Source organism: Siphateles boraxobius, unplaced genomic scaffold, assembly GCF_051911475.1.
Source record: "Siphateles boraxobius isolate OS27281-9 unplaced genomic scaffold, OSU_SipBor_1 432, whole genome shotgun sequence".
Classification (NCBI taxonomy): domain Eukaryota; kingdom Metazoa; phylum Chordata; class Actinopteri; order Cypriniformes; family Leuciscidae; genus Siphateles; species Siphateles boraxobius.
In genome coordinates, this window is record NW_027509067.1 from 7,438 (window position 1) to 22,652 (window position 15,215).

At 38.0% G+C, this 15,215-nt stretch overlaps 1 protein-coding gene across 1 annotated transcript; it reads left to right on the top strand.

Moving 5' to 3' along the window:
• Positions 1-6,240: 6,240 nt before the first annotated feature.
• Positions 6,241-14,666, top strand: LOC143708858 (gamma-aminobutyric acid receptor subunit delta-like; the record flags this gene model as incomplete). Its single annotated transcript, XM_077200157.1, has 4 exons — positions 6,241-6,490; positions 8,872-8,987; positions 12,991-13,058; positions 14,446-14,666. Coding segments are annotated over exons 1-4 (473 nt in total), but the record flags the coding sequence as incomplete, so codon positions are not given.
• Between the last annotated feature and the right edge of the window lie 549 nt (positions 14,667-15,215).

Genomic DNA, 15,215 nt, shown 5'->3' on the forward strand with positions numbered 1-15,215 from the left:
TCCTCAAGTTTACCGCTATGGGCGTGATTCTGACCCAGCGGCCAGTCTAGAACAAAGGCCCCTCGAGAGACTACTTCTATTGGATAGACGCGTCGTGTTTGACGGATTCATTTGCATAAAGATGGGCATCGGCCAGCTTTTTGACGCGCAGCATTTTTCCAAATGAAGCGCCGCCTTCCCGGGATGCTTTGCGGGCGCGTTAAAGTCGCGTGACGTCACCCATAGGAATAAAGCGGAGTGCGGCGCAACTGAAGTGTCGCACGGACAAGTGGATCAGTACCGTGAGACGAAGAGCGCGGCAGACGCGAATTCGCCTCATTCGCGCATCAAGTTCACGCGAATGGCGCAAATTGAGCGTCTGGCGCGTTCCGCGCAAATTATTTATTTAGTGCTTTTTGTGCATTCACGTGTTTGACGCGAATTCGCGTCTGCCGCCCGAGTTGAAAAATCTGAACTTCTGCGTCAAATTCGCGCCGCGTTAACCAATCAGGAGCCAGCTTGCTGCTGTAGTAAATAAGTAAATATTTTACCACATAAAAACTTGATTTTAATATATGAGACATTAATTTTGTATGCTATTTATTCCATATCTAATCTAGATTATATGAAACATTATTATTATTCTAATGTAAAGAGAACCAACATACTTTAGTGCAAGAACATAGTTCATGTCTGTGTTATGTGAGGGAAAAAAAACACAGGACAGTTTAATCACTTTTGTAGTAGGCTAGGCTGGCTCCATTTTTCATCAAAACAAAAATAAATTACAGATTAGGTGGGTGAGGGCGGGGGCGAGGGTGATCCTCGCTCCGATGCGGGACAGCAGGTCATTGAACTGGGCGCGGGACAGGCGGAAGTACCGCTGAAAGCTGCCGTCATCCAGGCGCAGCTCCTGGAGCAAATGGTGAAACTCGCTGAACTGGGTTCGCCTCCGAAGGGTCTGGTGGACCCAAATACGGCGATGAGGATCCCTACGCCGCTGTTCTGCTCTCCAGAGCAAATACAGAGCAGTAACTCTGTAAATAAATGACCCATCAACAACAGAATCTTGTAAAAAGATGGCCGCCAACGGGGTTCGATACTTTTAAAACTTTCGCCTCTGACGCGCGTAACGCGCGTAAATTTCGCTTCAAACTTTTGTTTTTACGTGCGTCAGTTTCACTTGCGCGAATTAACACAAAGTGGTCAAGCGTCAAACTAGACGCGGTAGACGCGAATTTGACGCGCTATTCGCGTCCGGTGTGAACCAAGCGGCAACCACCCTGTCTCTCTCTTGAAACCAACACGAAAGTGAATTAAACTGCAATTCATCGCCTGGCCGCTTGAGGCTGGCAGCAAAAGTGAGTCAAATCTGTATCTCCCCCATGTTAAAATGCCCAACTTTACCGCAGAAAAAAATATGTTTAAAGCCTGGTGTCCTAAGTTGTTTTGGTCTATACAGCTAATTTTGCCCTTCATGACAACTGTGAGGGGGGTGAATTTTTTTTAGAACTCATCCGTTTAAATTATATTAAGCCTTAAAATGCTGCATAATCAAGGGCGTGACCACTTGAGTGACAGGTGGATTGCCGCTGCTGTTACAAGCTGTTTGTCTGCTCTCTGTTAGCCATCATGTCACCTCAGCTGATTCCAGCTGCTGAACTTGTCATCTCTGGCGTGTTTGTACTTTTTTTGGGATTATTTCATACAGTTTATTACACGCCGCCCTTATACCTTCGCCCACGCCGTTGGATTCCCTCGTTGTCGAGTATCGAGAGAACAACCAGCGCTGTTCTTCAGTTGTTTTCCTCTGTGAACATGCACTCATGGATGTCTGACAATATCGTTGCTTTTTGGAGTTCAGATTTAAAAACGTCTAAGATCTAGAGGCCACACTCGTTCTGCGGTGCCGTTGATCTTACAGAGCAGATAGACTATAATATGCTTATTTAACTTTTTAATGTTCAATAAAAAGTACCGTCAGATGAAATCCTGCAGGTGTCAGTGCTTTCTCTTCTTCCCTTAAATGAGCGTGGATTTCTAGTGCATTACTTGAACTTCTTAGATAATATCTATCAGAATTGAAAATGGACTGAATAAAGCTCTCTACGAACTTGACGTGCGATGCCGCGCTGACTGACATGTATCCGCATGAATCACTGTCACACTCACACACACGCTCAGAGCAAATATTGTAAGTTACTGCATGAGAATAATAATGCATCACAATACACATAGTCACGGTTAGTTATGTCTTTTAACTATTATAGTATTTCAAAGGGCAAAAACATGAACTTTAACTATTGGCTTTAGGTCTACTTCTTCAAGTCAGCTGTCACTTTAGCGCGAGGCCAGTAGCACATTAGCTTAGCCTGAGCAAACTCGATCACGTCGAGCTAGGCGGGCGTAGTTTCAGCATCCAGGCACCTCAACTCCACCCACGTCCCGCCTTTTGGCCCCTTTTCGTTTATCCGGGAGTGACGCACTGTGACGCGCTTCCAAGATGGCGACGAGCGACTCCGCCCACTTTAGGCTACAAAAACGCTCTTCAGAAACCTACGGGTGACGTCATGGACACTACGTCCATATTTTTTATATATGGGTCAGCGGGGCCGGGTCAGCTATATAACATAGAATTGTATAACCCAAACCAAACTGACCACCAGCAGACCTCATTGTGTAGTAGAGATTACCGGCCTGGCACAGCCAAATTTGTTTATCTTTACTAGTTGTTTGCAAAAGTAGTAATCGAGTCTTTCCATTGGGTAGCTAGTAGGTGAGCTACCTTATAGCTAGCTCGGACAACAGCCTGGTTGACCTAAGTTTGGCAAAGGAATACAGTCTGTTGTGCAGCCAGTCCGCCTTTCATCCCCCGAATCCTGTCTTCTCTTGCTTACCCTCGCAAGCTAGCATACTGCTTGTGGCGGGTTTCTTGGTGATGACGCAGATTATATTCTTTGAAAACCGCCACACTTTCTTTACATATAATACAAACTGCACATTCCTTACACTGAACAAAAAATAATCGTTGGTCCACTGTTCTTCGAAAACTCTGCACTCTCTATCAACTTTTCGTTTAACGCTAGCCAGTTCGCTGTCCTGAACACTGACAGTTCTCTGCGCGTGTGTTGTTGTCTCTGCGCAATCTCGAGCATGTCGGGTGATGAAAATTCGGCAAATATAGTTCATTTTATAACTAAATATAAATGTTTAACTGAAAAAAATCAACAAAATACCAGATGCAGACATGTTATTATTTTCCAAAAAGCAATTAAAAAAAAATAGGCCATGACGAATTTTGGGGATTGCCTGTTTAAGTAGTGGGTCGGTTCAAGTAGTGGGGGGCAGAGGGGTTGGGGGGCCAGTCAAAGGGGGGTGGCCGGCCTGATTCGGACCGCGGGCCTTAGTTTGGTGACCCATGGTCTATGGTGTGAACACAGCATAAGAGTTTTGCTAACCTCCCATTAAAGGGATAGTTCACCCAAAAATGAAAATTATGTCATAGTCACTCTTAATGTTGTTCCAAACCTGTGTTCATTTCTTTCTTTTGCTGAACAAAAAAGAAGATATTTTGAGGAATGTTGGGAACCAAACAGTTGAAAATAGGAAAATAAAAATACCACGGAAGAATTTCAGAAATTTCCGTTTTGGGTGAATCCCTTTAAGTTCATGGGAACGTTCAGAATATTTAAAGAACATTCAAAAGTATGTATGATGTAAGTAAGATGAACGTTCAGCTAAAACGTTTTAGGAAAAACGTTTAACGTTATAACGTAACGTTATAACCATAGCACGTGCTTATGGTTTAAGATAAGAACATTATTAAAGACCCGATAACGTCCAAAAGAACGTTCTATTAACATTACTGAAAAAACGTTTGTTCATAACTTTGAGAGAACCTTGCCAGAATGTTCTCTGTTTACCAGGAATAACGTTATAGGCTAACGTAATATTCAATAATGATCAATCGCCATGATATGCAGATCAGAAATATCAAAACAGGCTGTAAAAGTATTGTTTAAAAGCAGCTTAACGATCTCGATTGTTTGGCAATAGTCGCTGTCTTATAATAAAGTATTCGATCAAAAGAGGACGTTTGCACTGGCTAAAAAGCTATTCGTATGAGAGAATTTGCATATATTACCTACTTTTCCCTGTCAACTTCTGGAGTCGCAGCAGCTTCTGTTGTTGTGTTTCCATGGCAACAGATTCGCGCAGTACCTTGGGAAATGTAGTGGCTGCAACGCATGCCTGCGTGTTGTGTTGTGTTGTGTTGTCCGATTCACAAATTAAATACCTTTAATGAGTCAAAGAGCTGTTTCCTTAAAGTCACCACGAAATCAAAATGGACAATTCTTGTTTTTTTATGCAATATTGCAGTATTTATTCAAAAAACTTTTTAGAAATCTTCTCTTCTCTGATGACGTGTTGAGGGAGCGGCAACCAATCTGCTAATGAATTTATAATAAATACTGCAATATTCCATAAGACATAAGAATTGTCCCTTTTGATTTCATGGTGATTAAGGCTAATTATATTTTTATAAAAGTTTTTTCCAAAGTTTTTTTATTTTTCTTATATTGTATTATATTAATTATATTATATTATATTATATTATTAGCCTATATTATATTGTATTAGGCCTACTGTATATGGGTATATGGTTATGGCCCTGCTAATAATAACTTGAGGTGGTCTTGTGTGTGTGGGGTTTGTACATTTATCTTCTCTCTCTCTCTCTCTCTCTCTCTCTCTCTCTCTCTCTCTCTCTCTCTCTCTCTCTCTCTCTCTCTCTATCTGTGTGTGTGTGTGTGTGTGTGTGTGTGTGTGTGTGTGTGTGTGTGTGTGTGTGTGTGTGTGTGTGTGTGTGTGTGTGTGTGTGTGTGTGTGTGTGTGTGTGTGTGTGTGTGTGTGTGTGTGTGTGTGTGTGTCACACTAGGGCTGTTTTGTATAAGTTATGAAGACTAAATAATCACACTGCTCAGCATTACTGACTGTATTCTGTAGTGGTGAAACTCCTCGGGATCCACCTCTTATTCACTAACACATCTCTATCCATCTCTCTATTCTATTGTCTTCTCTTTCTCTTTTTATTTCCTCTCGGCAGCTACAAACTCCCAGAACAACAGCTTAAATACTTGCTATATAAACAGTGTCAATAGCATGAAGGGTTTCTTAAAACCCTTTCAATGTTCAATATCAACAAGAGCTTATGCAATCAATGTCACTGAACGCACTATTACATCATTTAAGCTCATGGCCTTATATATGTCAGACAACACAAAAAACATCAGACAGGATACAAACAAAGCAAACAATAGTCTGACACTAAGAATAGTGCAAATGATTGAACAAAGAACTTGGATGTGTGTTGATGCCTTATAAACCTCTTCATAAGAAGCATTCAGTAGACAGGGTGATAGAGATGACAGTAAAGTAGGCTTGATGTTACATAAGAAGATTGTTTTATCGTGCGAGTGCTTGTATCCTCCACGAGCGGAGGATTTTAATCTGATGTGAATGAAGAGGAGGGATCCGTTCATTCAAATGAAATGAATCGCTCGAACAGTTAGTTTTGTTGAACCGATTCTTTCAAGTCAACGATCAAAACTGTTCTCACTTTGTATTTTATGTCCAATCTTTTGCTGGTAGTGGTACACTGACATTTGCTTTTGTCGTGTATTTTATGTGCAATATTTTTTTTTACATAGCCTATTGTATATTGATTGTATTTGAAATAAATGAACACGGTTTGATTGTGACAGCTAGGTTGCTTGAGTTGACTGGAGAGGTTATTGTCATATGGCAAGCCGTTTTGACTTTTATTCATTTCCAGGATATGAATTATTGATATCAACAATTACATTTTCACTAGTTAAAATGCTAATTATTGATATCAGGAATTAGATTTCTACTTGGCTAGTAACAATGGCAATTTTTGATATCAGGAATTAGCATTTTAACTAGTGAAAATTGAATTGTTGATATCAAGAATTAGCATTGTTAGCGTTCGTGGAAATGTAGGCTAATTACTGATATCAAAAATTGTCTTTGATCCTGGAAATGAATAAACGTTAAGACGGCTTGCCATAGGCCTAATTTTATTAAGATAAGATAAGAGATGAGATGTCAATATAAAGTGTAATGGAAGTTATTTTGAAGACTATGAGATTTGTTCAATAAATAGTGTGTCATTGGAAAGTCGAGGAATTCTCACGAACACTTGCCGAAACGGTTGGTCAATTCGACAGAATCGTTCGAACGAACCGACTCATAAGAACGATTCGTTCGAGAAACGGCTTAACGGACCTCGCGATGGTTTCTCCGCAGTCGGGATAAGGCACAGGCTAAACTATGGATTCTTATAGCAATTTTCCTGGGATTCCTCACAGAGGCTTTGAAAACCGGGATATTTGAATCAGTCCGAGCCGTGTTTGTGCAGAATGGATGCGCTGAGTTTCTCCGTGACGATCTTCTGGTTTGTGCTCATCGGTGAGAACAGAATGAGCAGGTGAGAATACGCACCTCAGGATGAAGATGAGGATGAGGAGGATGCACACATATTCATACTACATTAACATATCTAAGTACAGAGCGCAGTGTGATTGATTCTCAAAATATTTGCACATCTTTATCAAATGGCTTTACGCAGTGAAAAACGCACATCTGATCTGTGAACATCCAGTAAGTTGATATTTCCAGTGAGGCTTTAAGCAGCATTTTATAGCCTACGCCTCCAAACATGAAACAGAAATGAACAAATATTGTTAAATGACAAGCTTAATGTTAAACATGTAAAACAATTTAAGCTGAAAGTCATCATTCTCGTGGATATCATAGCCTACAAATATTGAGTAATAGCTATAGGTATTGCATCTAACGCGTGCTTATCATTATATTCACAATACAGTAGCCTACTTAAATACTATATCTCAATATTCTTGATGTTGCTTGGAAATGGGGCATTTTTTCACGTGCGCGTCTTTTGCTTTATATTGCCTAATATATAGGTTAATTATAATATATCGTCGTGGTTATATGGAATAGCTATGCATAGATATAAACAATGTATATGCTATCATAAACATTGCTCTTTTTCTCACAGATTAAAATGTGCATGCATTTATTTGTATATGCTCTGCTTTTGTTGTCGTGCAGTTCACAGTTCATTTCACGTGGAAACATCATGTCAAAAAAAATTACAGGGTCTTTCCCCCCTTGTGTACAGTTCACTTATTACTTCGGATTTTTTCAAAATATTTTTCAAAAATAATACACTGACATAATGTTTTTATAGGACCATACCAACCAACATGTTGTAAGCTATTTTTTAAAGATTATGTTTAAGTTTTTAATCAGTGTATGTATATTAGACAGATTGTTTTTGTTTTTTCACATTAGCCTATATATTTGTATTTTTACAAATCTGTCATCAACACATTGATGTTCACCCTGATGGAGTCTGTTGTGTCCGTGGGATTAGCATGAAATCTTTACACTTCAAATGTAAAAATGGCAATAAACTTTTTTCACTTTTAATTTCATTTGCAGTGAGACACAAAATGCATTTTATCAATATGCTGCGAATAAAAAAAAATACCATAAAATACACCAAAAATGTAACATAAAATACAAATAATAGGGATAAATTAAGTTAATGCTGAAGAACCTTTATTTTTTAATCTTTTTTTGAAGTTAACAGTTAACCAAACGAATGTGCTGCTAATAAGTGCAAATATTGCGCTGCAATGACAGCTTTATGTTGTTAGTGCTGGTAATTATTATTATCTCTTACATACACATTGCTGTTTCATCCAAGAAATAATAATAATAAAAACACACAATAAGACTTACACAATAATAATATAATTGAATTTGTAATAGCTATTTTCTTTTAGGATATTTTAACAAATTACAGCATATTTTTCCTGTTTTGTACAATAAAAATATAAATACCTTTTCCATGCAGCTTGGAGTGTAACATGCTCTTTGGGGTTTTTTTTTTTTGCTACTTTTTCTGACAATATAAATCTTTCATATCACTTTCACTTTCAATTTAACGCATCCTTGCTGAATAAAAGTATTATGAATACTTTCGCTTTATGAAAGTATCTTTTATAAAACGAAAGATAAAAAAGACTGCCCCAAACTTTTGAACGGTATTATATATTGTTACAAACTTTTATGTTTTTATTTTAAATAAATGCTGTTCTTTTTTAAACTTTTTATTCATCAAAGAATCCTGAAAAAGTATCCCAGGTTATAAAAAAATATGAAGCGGCACAACTGATTTCAACATTGATAATAATCATAAATGTTTCTTGAGCATCAAATCATCATATTATAGTGATTTCTGAAGGATCATGTGACACTGAAGACTGGAGTAATGAAGCTGAAAATTCAGCTTTGATCACAGGAATAAATTACATTTGACAATATGTTCACATAGAAAAACATTATTTTAAATTGTAATAATATTTCACAATATTTTAAAACATTACTGTTTTTTTCCCCCTTGTATTTTTGATCAATAATGCAGCCTTGATGAGCAAAGAGATTTTGACTTTTGACTGCTATTAAATCTTCAATATTGAGTAGTTTGTAGCTTAGCTATCTATATTTTAGAGTAATGCATACTTTATAGTGTTGAGCAAACTACATATGATATTCTTTGTTTAATTAGATAATATTATAAAAATTAAAGAAATTCATACTTTTATTCAGCAAGGATGCATTAAATTGGTCAAAAGTGACAGTAAGACATTTGTAATGTAAAAGCTTTTTCAGATAAATGCTGTTCTTTTGAACTTTCTATTCATCAAAGAATCCTGAAAAAAAATGTACTCGACTGTTTTCAAGTGAAAGTGAGGAACGTTTGTTTTGTCCCCATAGGGCCATGCTGAGTGATATTGGTGAATATGTAGGCACAGACATCGAAATATCCTGGTTGCCGAATCTGGATGATTTAATGAAAGGTTACGCTCGAAACTTTCGGCCAGGGATCGGAGGTGAGTTTGACGTCTACAGATCATCATGTTGGATTGCACTACACTAGCTCAACACATTCTTAAGCATCATGCTTTTATGCATATCATTTTTAATGTTGTTTATATGTCTATGTGGTGTTTTTAATATGCTTTAAGACAAACCATGTGTAAATTCATAAGTCGACAGCATTGCTGAGTATTTTCTGCTTAAAACTGCAGTGAACCAAAGACAGTCTCAAAAACACGCTTTGAAATCGCTGGTGTTTCTGACGTCACAAACTACCTTGTAACCAATCAGGGGTGCGTTTCCCATGCAACGACGTAACCGGCTGCTTAACAATAGAGATCGCTAAGACATGTGACCAACTGGGCGGCAACGTCATCAGAACGCAAATAATTATGGGTATGTTTGGCCCGTTTACATCGGTTTACATGGGCTGGCATAGCAGGCTAGTGTTCTGGCATGAAAAAAAAAATAAAAATAGCGTGAAAAACAGAATATAATCCTACAAAATGCAGCGGGCTAAAGAAAACATTGTCGGACCATACCAGAAAACTGTCGTCCGTTCAAAAGTATGCTAAAGTTTTAAGCACCACACTCCTCGCTCTCTCTCATCTATCTGCATGCAATCGCAATTCATGTCAAGATTGCAATCCTGGAGTGTGTGCGTGTGTGTTTGTGCGCCCGCGAGAGAGAGAGGCGCGGGCGCGATCGAACTTTGTGTGTGTGTGTGTGAGAGAGAGAGAGAGAGAGAGAGAGAGAGAGAGAGAGAGAGGCGCGATCGAACTGTGTGTGTGTGTGTGTGTGTGTGTGTGTGTGAGAGAGAGAGAGAGAGAGAGAGAGAGGCGCGATCGAACTGTGTGTGTGTGTGTGTGTGTGAGAGAGAGAGAGAGAGAGAGAGAGAGGCGCGATCGAACTGTGGAAACATAAAACATACTCCCTCATTTTGTTCATAGAGGTTATCATTCAAACTGCAAAGTGTTTACTTATATTTGTGTAATTTACACTCGCAATAAAACACAACATTGTGCTTTTGTCACACTCTAAACTCTTGTCAAGCTGTAACATACAACTGTCACCCAGCCAAACACACACAGTTTTAAAAGCAACATCCAACCCCATTTCAAAACAGTCTGTGGGTTACATCTTTTGGACATTAATCATATCGCATTGGTTTTCATTTCTTTTCTTCAGAGCAGTTACATATTCTACATTGATTAAAAAAAAAATCAGATGTGTTTTTAATGGTAGTATAATTTTATACGAAAATCAATTATTTACCATTCAGATGAGAATAAAGTTAGGGTTCATTAAAATTAAGGAAAACAAATATATTGATCCGTTCTTAAAGGATAATTCAGGTATTTAGCACTTTGAGTCTATTTTCTAGTTTGTTTTGGATGAACTAAGTTTGAGTGGTGGGTAGAATTTTGACGATGGGTCCTGTCTCGACTTTTTGAATCTTTTAGAATCGCCTCTGACCGCTTCAGAGTGGCTGTCTACGAGCATACACAAACATGTCCTTAAAACAACCCGTAATGTTCATTTTCAAAACTGTGCAAGAAGGACTATTGCAGTTTATGACACAGCAGGTAGACGGCATCTTGAACACTGCGTTCTTCCCTCCATGCAATTAAGTCTGGCGCCTTCTGTTTGTGCCGCGGATTCCCAAAATGCTTTGCGTTCACCACTGGTAATACGTCACGATGACGTCACATTAGCAATCTCTATACGATGCATCGTTGAAGAAATCAACTAGCTAGTCACGACTGTTTCCCGAAACCGTATTGTCGCAAATTGGTCGTTCAACCGCGTTGGTTAATGATGTCACGCAGGTGATGGAGTAATAACTACTTTGAATGAATCTGTTTGCGATCGAATTAATGCTATAGATGTTTTGGTATAAATTACAGACATGTTTTAGATATGTCACACATTACAGACAAATGATGTTTTATTAACATAGTTCGGGAGGAACACGTCAAAATTAGCCACTCCAGTATAATCAGCTGTCTACAATCAGTAACCAACAAATACTCTAGTATCATCAGCCGTCTCCTCTCACACGCCAGGTCGGGGGGGGGGGGTACTTTGCATTCGGACCAATTACCAAGATCAGAGCCCTCTCCCCGGACAGCACGCCAAATACCTTTACCAATTTAATCTATCCGAATTATTTGTAAGTGTGAACTCGTGAATTAATTCAAATTTTTCTCAGTTATGTTGCTTTATTTCCAGATTCAATCATAGGCTCGTTCTTACGTTCACACGTGCACACTCTTCAAAAACTACACTTTAAACATCTTGACTAACTAAAATACGTAAATGACATTTGTATGTATTCTTAATAAAATAGACATTGATCAGGATTTATTGAGTCCACATGTCATGCAAACGAGAAACTGCTTCTAGCCGCAGCTCGAGATCTGTCGGTCAAACACACAACTCTGCGATGCTGTTTGCAAATGTTCGTTAGAAATGTAGTTTCGGGAAACACAGACTCGTTGCACTGCTGATAATGACAGAACTTGCAAACATAATTGGCTAACGATGCTTTCAGGAAACACACCCCTGATCACTCCACGTTTAAATATGTAATTTTGGTGATCACAGATGAGTTTGAAGGGATTAAATTACTGACTACAGGGGACTTTAAGGCTTTTTTCCCCTCTGCAGAATAAAACCTCACGCAAAGCGTTCCTGCCAAAACAGCGCCCTACTTCCTACAGTCTATTTTTAGTGAATACTGGTGGTATTAAATAGATCAGTGGTTCTCAGCTGTGACCCAACGCTCTTCACACACCTGATCCAGATCTTTGGGAGAGACTGTAGTCGATGGCAGAGCTCGTCTGTGGCCGTTTGCACATAAACTAAAGACTAGTCTGATATTAAAGTCAGGCCATGTCCACACAAATACGTTTTCACTTGAAAATGCATCTTTTTTTCTCCGTTTTGGCCGTCCGTCCACACTGAGACGCCGTTTTTATTAATGAAAAAAATCTTTTTGAAAACGCTCTGTCCAAAGACGATCAATTTGAAAACGCCGTTAAAAAAGATGACGCAAGTTTAGTCATGTGACGCATATTGTACCAATAGACATTCATGTTTGTACCAGTATTGTGCCTGTCATGTGCTATTCACTTTCACACAGTTGATAAATGTTACTTTGCAACTCTTCATATCACAGTCTCTTTTGAACCTTTATTTTTTAAAAGTGTATACAGTCAGTTTAAATTTTATTGAAGGGGAATGTTTAGGATTAGGGTAGCTTTTGTAGCTATATTTACCATTCAATACGTTTGTATTTGATTGTATGATGTATTGTATACACTGTGAATTAAAAAAAAGAAGTAAGTTTGTGCTGCCTTCAATATTTAAGTTTAGTCAACTTGAAATGTGAAGTTGTACAAGTGACAAACTTGGATATTTGAGTTGACAAAACTTAAAATTAAGGCTGTACGGACACTTTTTTTAAGTTAAATTTTTTTTTTTTACAGTGCATGTCACTAATAGCTGTTATTTAATAACATTATAGAAAGCAGCGTGATTTTGCCTTAAAAAGGTTTTATACCTAAATCATAAAATTAATGTACTTGGACAGATTTAGTCCCAGACAGCATCACAATGTCGGCCCAGATCTGGTCCACATGGGTTCCACACCCCTCAGATGTATGGCCTGGTAAGGTCGTTGCACACTGAGTCCAACATTTTTGGTGTGCGCTTTTTCATATTCGTCATTTGTTGGCACTGAATTGTCAAAACCCCTCTCAAAATGCTTGCTATAGATGTGAAAAATGCAGAAAATCGAGCCCGATCCAAATATTTTTTTTATGTCATAGTAAAAAATCGGATTTTTTGTGCCAGTGTAAACACAGTCTAATATATATAAGTGGTCTGAGCGACACGGTGAAGGGATGAGGGGGTTTAAAGGGGCGTGGCCAAAACATTTGAGAACCACTGATTTAGATGAAGAGTAGATGAAGATGGATAATTTCTCTTATTTTCTCATTCTTCTCTTCACAGGACCCCCAGTGAATGTCGCCATGGCTATTGAAGTAGCCAGTATTGACCATATCTCAGAAGCCAACATGGTAAAGTTATGAAAATCACCCTATTTTTCACATGTATTGGATTTGAATGATTATTGAATTTGATTACAATTTTTTTGCCATTAATGTAACTAATCTGAAGTTTTGCATTTGCTAAAATTATCTTTATATATGTTATTTTCTAAATGGAGGGGATTCAGTTCCAGAATAACAAATAAAATAAACAATTGGAGTAAGTCTAGTGCAATATATGATTCTAAATATGATTCACCTCTTATTAATTGCATTATTTGGTCACACTTTAGTTAAGGGTCCTATTCTAACTATTAAATAACTATTAACTACGACTTTGCCTCAATAAACTCCTAATTACAGCTTATCAATAGTTAATAAGGTAGTTGTTAAAGTCCCCTTGTGGTGAAAATCCAGCTTTCATTGTAGTTTATATGTCTATGTGATGTTTTTAATATGCTTTAAGACAAACCATGTGTAAATTCATAAGTCATCTGGTGTTTCTGACGTCACAAACTACCAACCAATCATATCAACGTGTGACCGTCAACAATTGGATCTCTGAGCTGAGTGAGTGGAGGCGGGGTTCATTTGCATAATCATAGAATCGCAAATATTAAATGAGGCAAGGGTGTCGAGTTACGTTCAAGATATTTTAAGGCATGAAGAAGTTTTTTTCAAGGAAAAAACATTAAATATGTCATTTTGGTGATCAAAGATGAGCTTTAAATGATACAATTATCGACTACAGGGCGACTTTAAGTTTAGGATTACAGGATGTAGAATATGGTCATGCAGAATAAGGCATTAATATGTGCTTTATAAGTACTAATAAACAGCCAATATCCTAGCAATATGCATGCTAATAAGCAACTAGTTAATAGTGAGAATTGGACCCTAAACTAAAGAGTTACCCATTATTTCTAGTTGACAAGTACAGTAAAGTTCTCACTGACACACAAGTTACTGTGATCACTAGAACAAAAATGTGTACCTGTGATTTAAATGTGAATCTGTCCTAAATTAAAAGTCTACGAAACAAAACACAAACTTAAAATCATGCTGTTTAAAAGATATGGAAATCAAGTTGATTACTCAATCCATCTTCAGACCACGCCAGCAAAAGTTATGGATTTTTGCCCCAAATCATCTCCAGATTTCTTTAATTGGTTATTTCTGCAGTTGGTTTGCTTGGCCCTGATAGTTGCTATAATAATAATAATTATAATTATCTATATTAATTATTGATTTGACCACTGTTAAGGGGGTTTTATGAAGAACAAGAACACACCATACTCATGTTAAAATCATTGTAAATAGCGATTTAAACTAAACGTGTCTTTAAATAAGTACAATACACAACAATAAGTCCCAGATAACCCTCAACATCATAAAAGCTTGGATTGTTTGTCTACAGGAATACACCATGACAATATTTCTGCGGCAGAGTTGGAAAGATGACCGCTTGTCCTACAACCATACGAACAAAACTCTGGGCCTGGACAGCCGCTTCGTAGACAAACTCTGGGTACCAGACACATTCATCGTAAACGCCAAATCAGCCTGGTTTCATGACGTTACTGTGGAGAACAAGCTCATTCGCCTGCAGCCTGATGGAGTCATTCTCTACAGCAGTCGGTAGGCTACGTGTTTTAGGCCACATTTACACATAGATATTTAGAGAAACAGATATTTCCCCCCCAGTGTGGGGAAAGTTCACTTTCTATATGAACTAGTTCAAAGTTCAGTTCACAAATTTTAAAATGAACTAGTTCAGTTCATACTTTAACATTTTTAACTAGTTCATAGTTCTTTTTTTCCATATGTTGCTGCAAGCTATTATTTTTCAAAATTATTGCCACAGCCCATATAGAACCACAGACAGCACTTATTTTAGCGGCGGGCAAAGTTTGCACAGAAATGTAAGGTTTTTCCCATCCTCACCGACTTGTCATAAAACTATCATACGAAATATGATATCATACTTGTCAAAATGATCATACGACGCCTCCTTGCTGCTTTTTGTTTTGATGACGCATGCAGCGGTGTGACGCTGGTGGCTGGTGTTGCCAGATTGGGTGTTTTTCCGCTACATATTAAGTCCTGTTTACGGTGTGTTTTATCCGGGTTTTCGCCTGGAAGGCTCTATAGAAATCTGCCACCCTATTGAACGAAGTTAAACTGAAA